This window comes from Lactuca virosa, chromosome 1 (genome assembly GCF_052849685.1).
Source record: "Lactuca virosa cultivar CGN04683 chromosome 1, Lactuca_virosa_CGN04683_v6, whole genome shotgun sequence".
Lineage (NCBI taxonomy): Eukaryota > Viridiplantae > Streptophyta > Magnoliopsida > Asterales > Asteraceae > Lactuca > Lactuca virosa.
In genome coordinates this window covers 72,302,206-72,313,530 of record NC_136426.1, presented here as the reverse complement: position 1 = coordinate 72,313,530, position 11,325 = coordinate 72,302,206, and the positions used below count along the sequence as shown (strand labels likewise).

Below are 11,325 nucleotides of genomic sequence, written 5' to 3'. Positions count from 1 at the left end.
AAAAAACCTTCATTTCATGATATAAATCCAAAAGAAACTAGAAAAAGAATGTTAATTTGACATGTTGATGTATTGTCAGTTTTTACCATGTTTTAAAACCTGATTTTGTAAAAACTAAAACTCATCAACTAAGTTTGTAGACTTGTCAAACAAAGTTTTGGTTATTTTCAAAACTCAAATATACTTTAATTTGAAAATCGGTCAACCTACTACGACTTTGAAAGTGATGAAAACTCAAATGTACGTTCATCTAACAAACTTCAACTACTTTCTTTCGATTATTGTTTTTGTTTAGGAAATCAATTTATGATTATAATCTTGTAAGTGTTTGAGCTTAGTTAATCTAGAAAAAATAATCATGAAGGTTATACAAAACATCTCCTTGTTAATCAATAATTTCTTCTCTTAGATACGACGTGCATGCTCCTCGTCCACAAGAATATAACAGTAACTATAACAATTCCCAAGTCTCGAATAATAGAGTAAGGGATACCTCATTATTTGAGTCCTCCATACACAATAATATCAAACTCTCATTGATTTATAAACAAGACATTAGGATGAAAAATTGACAAATGCATGATATGAATTAATTTCACCTACCAAAAAGTCTATATTTTTTAGACATAATCCTTCTTCTTGTCTTTATCAACAGTGATACATCGTTACTTAGTCCCATCATAATTATGCGTGTTTGATCAAAAATAAATACAGAACTGAAAACTAATATAATTTGGTGTTTATATCTATCTAAATTGTATAGTATCATAGCATTTTAGTTGTTGTTAGGTCCTATGATATTCTTTTAGAACCATGTCCTTATGCTACAAAGACCTAAAGTAATTTGTAATAAAATGGATGTGTGACTTTGTAATTTGTATCAACTATTTACGTTGAGAATATCAAATTTCATGTAACAAAATTTCACTCGGTTCAGCTCGTTACCAAGTCCGGTAGTTTATTTTATGTTGACCATCAAGAGTTGTATTTAAAATTAGAAATTTTGAGCTTAAATTTCAAGGTTTTTATTTATATATAGTCTTAATTTAATAAAAAAAATTTACAAATAATAAAGTATTTTTGTTGAACTTGAGGTCATGTCAAGCTTATAATATTGTTTTATTGAATGTGATAACTTAGATTAGAAGTAGATTAGATTTGCGGTAAAAAAAATTGAGTTACTATTGTATACATTATAGCATTTTGTAGAATAAATTTGAGAAAATATACGTACGAACTAAAACTAATGTAATAAATTATATTGTATAAATTATAATAACTTCTAAAACAAATAAGAAGCATTGATTGTTAATGACTACTCATGGCGGAAAGTCTCATTAATGTCTGCCATACTTTGCCAGTTTGCCTTATTCTACACAACTAAATCAACATTAACGTCAAGAAAAAGGTCAAGGTATATAATACGGGGATTTTCGATTCAAGAATTTTCAACTCGAATAAAGGTTTGAGATGAACCAATTTCTTTTAGGTGGTGAAAAAGGTCAAAAACCCAAATTTGAATTGGTTGTAAACCGCATGCAACGTTTATGAGGGTTGGGTATAGGAAGCGAAGGCACGTAAGGAATGTAAAAAATCTAATGATAAAAGGTTTGTTAATAATCATTCGTTTAAGTTAACTCCTTTTGATAATTAATAGACCCATTTGATAATTACATCATCATTTGATTATTTACTCTGATGCGACCTTGGTCTGGCTCGATCGGTATTGTTCACTTGGATTCTCGATTGCCTCTGCAAGATCACAAAGAAAGAAGGCCGTCAGCCGCTTTCCGGGAGGAGCTCCCGGAAGAACGCTCCGTCGGTCAAGTTAGAGAGTGTTTAGGGTCTTTGGGTGTGCGCTCTTAGAGAGTCCAGAGAGCTTACCTCGTAGGTCTGAGAGCGTATCCTTTTATATCTAGCTCCCTTGCCTGATCCGTACCAGACAAGATCGCTTTTTGGGGAGACAGGATCAGGGGCGCTGATTGGAGAGTCATGCGCCTTTAACTGTTAGGGCGCTCTTATTGGCTCTGACGGTAATGGTCTGATCCTCCTGCTTGTCTCCTGACCGTTTCTTTTGTCTTGGAGCTGGGAGCGTCTCTAGGCGGGCGCGAGCCTTTCGCCTGTGCGTTCCGCTCCCGAGGGCGCCAGCGGACGCTAAGCCTGCTGGGCTGGGCCCGGTTGGCGTGTGTGAGCCTTTCGCCTGTGCCTTCCACTCCCGGGGGTGCCAGCGGACGCTAAGCCTGCTGGGCTAGGGCCGGTTGGCGTGTCCGGCTCGTGCTTCTGTTGTGCTGCCCTAGGCACATCATCATACTCAAATATTGACAATTATAGTTATTTTGAGAATTAAGTCACCCGAATAAAATTTATTTTGATAATTACATAAGATTTGAATGTGTCTTCCCGATACTTTGCCATAATCTCTTTATACCGTGACTGTATTTTTTTTTTTTTTTTGAAAGGCAAGGCAACCCAAGCTTGAAACATGTCGAATTTTAAAATGTGTCAATTTCATTTAGAAGTGTTGCATAACAAAACTCCTGAAATGGTTAAACTGATTTCATCACTTGCCTTGAGGGACTACTAAATTGTCTATAGAGGAAATTTCAACTGATTTCATCACTTGCCTTGAGGGACTACTAAATTGTCTATAGAGGAAATTTGAACTTTCTTCATTTGCTCTTTAACACAATACGTCCATGACACAATCCGTTGCTCTTTAACACAATTCGTCTCTTTAACACAATACGTCCATGGACACAATCCATAGTGACATTTGTCATAATTTTAATGGGTAGAAATATTTATAGACATAAAAAATTATGAGCCAATTTAATTTCTCTTGTTTATAAAATGCACTCACAACGCAAAAAGAAAAACATAATGTTCATAATTATATTAATTATATTTGGTAGGGGTAGCAAGTATTTAGCTACAACGATGCAATAATTTTTATATACCACGAATATAACACAACGTCGCATTTTGCTTTAGTAACATGATAAAAAAAATACAATTAAAACACGATATGATTTAAAAGAAGGTTTTTGAACGTTTTAAAGTATGAAGACAGTTTGAAAATCAAAGGTTGTTGAACAGTTCAATTTTAAAACTTTAGGTTAAATTTGATTGTTGTGGCGTTAAAAATGTGTAAAGAAAAACAGTGAAATTGAAACAATTCTTACCAAACTTCATCAACAAAGTCTTACACTAGACATAACATTAGTTTAGAAATAATAATGCCAAATTTTCAAGGCTAAAAGATTACAGACAGCTACTTCATAACATGCTTCTGCTTGAAAATTGCAACCTCCGCTTGTTCCACCATCCATTAATCAACGATACTGTTAGAAAAGTTACAACTTTACAAAACAAGATTTTGCTAACAACAAAACTAAGCAAAAATCTGAAAAGGATAGAATTTGAACAATATGTTTAACTTTCATCAAAATCATTGATAATTTCAAAAGTCGAAACCTGTCATAGATTCAAAACTAACCTTAATAAAGCCAATTTCCTTGGCATTGCTGTGGAAGCACTGTCTGCAGCACATGAGCCCATACTTTCTGATAAGTCCATGCGAGTTACCACATACACGGCTGATATACCACAACCAAAATCATATCAGATCATAAACTCACCCGATATAACCAAGGTAAACATAATCTTCAAATGCACCAAGTGCAATCATAACTCAGATTTGATCGATAAAATTTAACAAACAATCACCAAAAACATCAACAACTAGATTTAATCTATTGAAAATGATGCATTTATTTGATGCGAGATTTGAATAACCATTACCTTCTTGTTATATAAAAATAGCTTCAAGTATATTAGACGAACACTAAAATTGAGCAAAAAAACGAGAAAAGGAACATGAATCTAACCAAGTTCGAGAACCAGGTCCGTATAGTTTAGGATGCGAGTTCCAGATGTTCGAGTGACCCATTCTTCTTCTTGCGTTGGCGTCGAGCTCGAGCACACAAATGGAGAAATTCTAAACCCTAGATTTGCAGTTTGATTTTGAAGGCAAAAACTTTTTAATAGTGTTCTAATGAGGAGGCCCAACAAGCGCAAAGAGTTTTCATCCTGAGCCTTAGCTGTTGTCGTGGCCTACTATCGAAAGCCCAATGTCGTGAAAGATTTATTGGGCTGCAAAACGATGTCGTTTCATCTTTTCGGTCCAACTTACCCCGCCCCAAGAGGTTACTAGTCCTCCTTCAGGATCTTGTCTTGAGAAGAAAGAAAAGTGTTCGTGTTCTTGATTCAAAAGGGCAAAGAAGATCATTACTAATACTCACCGAAGAACACTGATCCGAGCATCATCATCATGAGTCGTGGAAGTGGAGGTGGATATGATCGTCACATTACTATATTTTCGCCCGAAGGTCGTCTCTTTCAAGTCGGTATGAATTCCTAAACCCTATTTCACCACGATTGTCTCCATATATCTTCTTATTAAGAATTGATGCTCTTCTACGATGGATCATTGGATAAGGAAATTACGTTTCTGTATGGTTCACTTCAGTTTTATACGATTCTGATTTGAATTAGGGTTTTTTCCTTATGAATTATGTTGAATGTTGTGAATTGAAACAGAATATGCTTTTAAAGCTGTTAAAGCAGCTGGAGTCACCTCAATCGGTGTTCGAGGCAAAGACTCCGTATGTGTCGTGACCCAGAAGAAGGTTCCGGTGAGTGTCTGCGACTCAGTTTGAGATGAAATCGCTTTCAAATCCTAAGAGTTTCACGTTTTTTTTTTTTTTACTTTTTTTCTTGATACAAACAGGACAAGCTCTTGGATCCAACCAGCGTTACACATCTTTTCCCCGTTACTAAGTTCCTTGGATTGTTAGCTACTGGCACTACAGGTTTGTTTTTCCAATGATTTGCAGCATCAAATCAAATATATTTTGTGTATCCAAGACTACTAATAAGTAGTGTTTTATACATCTTTCCAGCTGATGCAAGGACATTGGTTCAACAAGCAAGAAATGAAGCAGCTGAGTTTCGTTATAAATATGGTTATGAGATGCCTGTTGATGTATTGGCAAGATGGTATTAATCCTATTGTTTTACCTGGGTTCCATTTATCAGATTATGTCATATCATTTTGTATGTTGATAAATCTATATGTTGCAGGATTGCTGACAAATCACAAGTTTATACTCAACATGCTTACATGAGACCACTTGGAGTAGGTTAGTTTCTACATGTGAAGTTGTTATGGAGTTAACTTTGATGCTTGTTTTTGTGAATGTGCATGATTTTTTTGATTTGTTTGAACTTCAGTGGCTATGGTGTTGGGTATTGATGATGAGAATGGACCTAAACTCTTCAAATGTGATCCAGCAGGACACTTTTTTGGACATAAGGTGTGTGGAATTTTTTTAATGGATTTAGAAAAAGATATAAATCTGTTATCTGATGTAGTTTTTCAATTTTGTTTGTAGGCAACAAGTGCTGGGTTGAAAGAGCAAGAGGCAATTAATTTCCTTGAGAAGAAAATGAAAAATGACCCTCAATTTACTTATGATGAAACTGTACAGGTGAATTACTACACTTTCTTTGAGTTGCAACTTTTTTGTACTAATTGTATTTGACATTGACATATGCTTGATGCATCTCATGTTTGAGTGCAGACTGCAATTTCTGCTTTGCAATCTGTTCTACAAGAAGACTTCAAGGCCAATGAGATTGAGGTATGCCAACAAAAAGAAAATCAAATTTTGTTCAAAAATAAAAGAAAATGATTTTTGACACACATTAATTGGTATGTTTTATGGTAATAGGTTGGAGTTGTTAGAAAAGAGAATGCAGTTTTTCGTGTGCTGTCAACTGAGGAAATTGATGAACATTTGACTGCCATCAGTGAGCGTGACTAGATTTGTGTTGGGTTGGTTTAATGTTTTTTGTGATTTATGTTTTTAATGAATTGGAAGAATGTTTGGTCAGGATTTTATATAACTCTGGTTCTTGAATCGTTAGCTGTTTCTCAAGTGAAGTATTATTATTCATATTTGCATTGGTGAATGGTGAATGGTGAATTGTGATTTAGTTTATTTACCTCCTCCAAATGTGCTAAGTTTATGGTGTATCATGCATGACTCTTGGGGCATGTTTGGTATAGTGAAATGAAAGGAAAGAAATGGAATCTTTATTTGTCCAGCTTTCTGCTGACTTTCTAATTTAATTCAGTTTCTCGTTCAAACAAAACAAAAGAACAAAAGCTAGAATATGCCATTACAGATTATGGTTCATAGAAAATGCCATTACAGATTACGGTTCATGTTGAAAAGGTAAATGTACCTTTTCTGTTGTGCTTATGATTACATGTAGGTGCAAATTGGCCTCAAACTGTCATGTAAATGACCTCTACGATACTGAGCATGTTAGAATTATGTTTCGATATGCAATTTTTTTACACTTTAAATAAGACAAAATGTTTATTGATAATAAAAGTTAATTGCTAGAAATTAATTAAAACTTGATAAATTAATATGTTAATCAAAACATAATTGCCATTTGAAATGTTGGTTGAAAATGATAAATCACCGGAAAAAAATATTTCTAGTCCATTTCTTACTAAAGTTAAACAAGAGAATTGATTATTAGTGAATTCTATGTTGTACCAAATAGAAGAATCAATTCTCTTTCTCTTCATTTTCTCTTTCTCTTCATTTTCATTCTCCGCTCCAATTCTATTTCTCCTTACCAAACGCACGCTTGATATCAAAGTAAACCAGTTTGTTATAAGTAATAACCATTTGATTTAAGCTACTGAATGTCACTATGAAATAAATATTATGCATTTATGTTTTTTTGGAAATTTTCCTAAAAACCACTCGTGTTTCTATAAAATAATTATTATGCGTTTATGTTTTTATGAAAATTAAAATATTAAGCATATATTGACATCGTCTTATATTATGTGTTTTATTAAATTTAGCAACATTGTTGATAAAGAAATCATCGAATAAAAATAAAAACAAAATACCTAGAGAGAGAAACTAAAACCGAAAAAATCATTGGTTCGGTTTTGGTTTTATTAAAAAATCTAATCATTCTCACCTCGCAATTCAGATCTTAAAAATTCAGATCCTGCCAAACAGCAGTTATGTTTTATAGCAAGAATTACATTGTATTCCAAAAGAAAAAAAAATCTTTTTATTAAAAATTGATGTTTTTTAGAAAATAAGTTAAATATGAATGTTTTTTTTCTAAAAAAATAATAATTTTTGTGAAAATTTCTCATATATATATATATATATATATATATATATATATATATATATATATATATATATATATATATACACACACACACACACTACATAGAGGGGATGATGTCACTACTGTCACACAATACATAGCCGTCATATCATCTTTGCCACACTATATAAAACTTTTGTCATTTAGGAGGGGTGGTTTATAGAGTTTGAGAATTAAAAAAAATCACAAAAAATAGCAGTTGATTGGTTAGTGGGTGGGGTTAATTGAGAATTGAACTTGGTAGACATATGTTGAGTAGGAGTGTTGAGTAGCCTCTGTCGAGGTCGTGGCACGGTGTGCGCTGAAGCCACATCGAATGTGTCGAACTCTAATATGAGTCACTCCTTGCAGCCTTATCAGAATTATTTTTAAAAGAATTGGCCGCATTGTTATGGACTAAACCAGTTCGATGTCGGTGTCGGGTTTCGCCTTTTCGGTTCTGAAATTGGTTTTTAGCCATTAAGTTATGTGCCAGCCTATTAAATCATTTTCCAAACCTCCACAATTTTACGTAAACGTCGACGCCTCTACAACGGGTGTTGTCAAACATGTTTGATACTCATCTAAAACTCAACCGCAAGTGCTAAATACGGATTCGGATGGCTTGTATGACCAAAATATGTACTACCTTCGTCTCATATTTATTGTCCACTTTTGACTTTTTGAAGTTTTTATTCTTCAATTTTAACCTTAAATGTTTTTGTTCGATGTCGGTGTCGGGTTTCGCCTTTTCGGTTCTGAAATTGGTTTTTAGCCATTAAGTTATGTGCCAGCCTATTAAATCATTTTCCAAACCTCCACAATTTTACGTAAACGTCAACGCCTCTACAACGGGTGTTGTCAAACATGTTTGATACTCATCTAAAACTCAACCGCAAGTGCTAAATACGGATTCGGATGGCTTGTATGACCAAAATATGTACTACCTTCGTCTCATATTTATTGTCCACTTTTGACTTTTTGAAGTTTTTATTCTTCAATTTTAACCTTAAATGTTTTTGTTTTTGATATACAATACTTTTTTTTTACAACGGCAAATCTACTCTAGACCTAAACTACTCATAATTCCACATATGTCTCCAATGAGACTTGAACCCTCAACCTCTAAGAGGGAGAGGGCAACACCCGGTACCGCTGGGCTAGAAGCCCTTTTGATATACAATACTTGATGTAAAATATATGAATGGACTATGTTTTAAATGTCTTTTCATTGTTATAAGTTTCATCAAGTAATTTATAACACAAATAAAGATATTAAGATCAAAGTTGAATAGATACTTCAAAAATCAAAATTGGACAATAAATATGGGACGGGGGGAGTAATAACAAACGATTATAAAATTATTAGTTAGTTAATTTATAATTTAACTTATAAAATACTAAATTAAGTATTAGAAATTATATTTTTCCATAAGAAACAATAGGGAAACACAATGCGTTTTTTCATCTATCTAGGATATCGAATTATTTACTGAAAGACACTTTAGTTCACTCATATGCCTTCTTAACTCGATTTCCATTGAAACCGAGTTGGTTCCTTCTATGTTTAAGAAATCATTCATAAAATCGTTATCGACATCAAAAGTCACGATTTCTTTTTTCTTTTTAAGACAATCTGGCATTGTCATGTTTTCCTTTATAAGTTGTATCCTTTACTCAACCTCCTGAAGCATAGATATTACCATCAAGTTTACGGTAGAATCCGATGATTGGTTTTCTTCCGTTACCATGTATAAGAGCATCTTTTTAAAGACGTGATAAAAAATCGAAAATGTTGTCTTAAATTGTGGGTCCAACAATACGATGAAGCTGGCATGTAATCGTTCATTTTGTCGAATGAATCTCAATACTTGTCGTACTTCGAATGCATTTCCGGGATCATGTGGCAAATTCTCACTTTTGTTGAATACTCTCTTAGATGTTTGTAAACAACAAAAAATTCTCGTACAATGGTTTTGATGAAGCCGACATATTCTCTGTTTTTGTTTTAAAATTTTCAAGGAATTATACGATATCTTCTATGATACGGAAATCGGCAGACTCTTGGACTCTACCTAAAAATCTTATGTATATGAAGTATTTACAAATAGAACACAAACCCTATTAACATATAAAACACATAAGCTAAATAAAAATTTGTTTAATAAAAACATTACAAAAACATTTTTTTTATATAAAAATAACACTTTTTATAAAAAAAAAAATAGAAAAAAATACAGAAAATTGCACTTAACTTTTTTATAAAAAAAGTTTTTTTATATAAAAAAAGAACTACAATTTTTTTAAGAAAAAAAACAACATTTTACCTTGAACTTAATACTTGAAAAACGTCTCTCTCAAACCGAATGTGGTCACACATATGTGGATTTTCATCTCGTTAGATAATCACCACACAATAATTTATTCCCCTTCTAAGTCACTTTTTCATACACTTTTTAATTTTGTAATTCTACCGGTTAAGTGTCTAATATATCTTACGACTATTTAAACACATTCAACATGATAGTTGTGTTCCTTTAGCCCATATTTGACGGTTAGCTTCAAAATATGGGACATGCACCTAGTGGATAAATTTTTTCCACCATCATACAAGTTGGATACTTTTTTAATCAAAATTCTATTGCCTTATTATTTGAAGTGACATTGTTGACGGTCATGGTCATCGCATTTTTTATCCTCAACCCGCTTATACAATCAAGTAGCAAGCGGCCCATGTCTTCCCTCTTTGCGGCTATATATGGTTCTAAAGTTTAGAATTCTTTTATGCATTACCCAATTATCATCAACAGAATGATCTGTTACAACTTACAACCATATAATTCATTTTTTGACAAGAGAAAATCCAGTTATATGCAGTCAAGTGTATTATTTTACTTGGATTACTAAAGTAAGTAACTACTTTTTTTTATTTCGTCAAACATAATACTTAGAAACATCACCACTATAGTAATTTTCTTGTTAAAAGCACTTTTGTACTCAATAAAAGTTTCATTTTCTACAAACTTACACGGTAGTTCACCTACAACAAATAGGTTAAGTAAAGTTTTCTTAATCCTAACATCATGTTTCCAAGTTGTGACACTACTACCATCCTCACAAGCTTGTTTTTTGAAAATTGCAAAGTGGTTTGCCCTTTATCGTTTTTCGGATTTGTTTTGCATGACGTGTTTATTTAAACTAGACAAGTAGACATTATGTTTTTGTCCGTATCGGCTATAAGGATAGGTAAGCAAAACTTACATTTACTTATATAACAATGGCATATTCTCTTCTTTTCCCTTGTCGGAATCATCATCATCAACAAAAACATGGTGGGGTGGATTCAACAAATATATCATATTACAATAAATATAAATAAAATAAAATAAAAAACATTTACCTATATCACAATACATAAAGTCAACAACAATGGCATTAAGACTACAACATCAATGAGATATTCAACATTAGGCATTCAACAGTATAACATCATCAGGCATTCAACAATCAGTGTTACAACATTAAGGAGATTCAAGAATCAAAATTACACCATAAATTTCATTTAAGAATCATGATTGCAATTTTACAACATCAATAATCAAGATTACAAGGTCAATGACATTGAAGAATCAAGATTTACAACATGAATCAAGATTTACAACATCAAAACATTATAAATAAATAAATAAAGGGCTTACTTGAGTTTGAGTATCTTCCATGGATGAGGGAGGCCAATTTTCTATTACCATTAATGGTGGAAGATCACAAAAAAGGGTTTTGGTGAAGAATCGATCAAAAAGGTAGAACCGGTTTCAATTTCTTTATTTAGTTTCCAGAAGCCATAATTGATCAAAAAATGTTTTTTTTTTTGCCTCTCCAGTTTGGTTTGGTTCGGTTTTTTCAACAGAACCGCTAGATGGCATGGCAAATATGAATAAAAGTTTGCAAATATTAGGGGGTGACGTGCTAACTCTGGAACTTAAGGACTTTCATGTCAAAACTCAAAAGCCCTTAACATAATTCAACAAAACAGATGTGTCAAAATGTAAGGCATCTACCGAGATTGCACAAATC

The 11,325-nt window shown here is 32.9% G+C and overlaps 2 protein-coding genes across 2 annotated transcripts; one reads left to right on the top strand and one right to left on the bottom strand.

The window, feature by feature from the left end:
* Positions 1–3,161: 3,161 nt before the first annotated feature.
* Positions 3,162–4,035, bottom strand: LOC145145491 (small ribosomal subunit protein uS14z/uS14y/uS14x-like). Its single transcript, XM_079074940.1, has 3 exons — positions 3,888–4,035; positions 3,497–3,596; positions 3,162–3,341 (listed from the first exon to the last, which is right to left on the bottom strand). The coding sequence occupies exons 1-3, from the start codon at positions 3,947–3,949 to the stop codon at positions 3,333–3,335; spliced, it is 171 nt and encodes a 56-aa protein (XP_078931066.1). The 5' UTR covers positions 3,950–4,035; the 3' UTR covers positions 3,162–3,332.
* A 183-nt stretch (positions 4,036–4,218) lies between these two features.
* Positions 4,219–6,017, top strand: LOC145145475 (proteasome subunit alpha type-6). Its single transcript, XM_079074939.1, has 9 exons — positions 4,219–4,406; positions 4,600–4,694; positions 4,790–4,871; positions 4,962–5,058; positions 5,143–5,201; positions 5,293–5,375; positions 5,454–5,549; positions 5,643–5,702; positions 5,793–6,017. Exons 1-9 carry the CDS (start codon positions 4,331–4,333, stop codon positions 5,883–5,885), a joined length of 741 nt encoding a protein of 246 aa, XP_078931065.1. The 5' UTR covers positions 4,219–4,330; the 3' UTR covers positions 5,886–6,017.
* Positions 6,018–11,325: the final 5,308 nt, after the last annotated feature.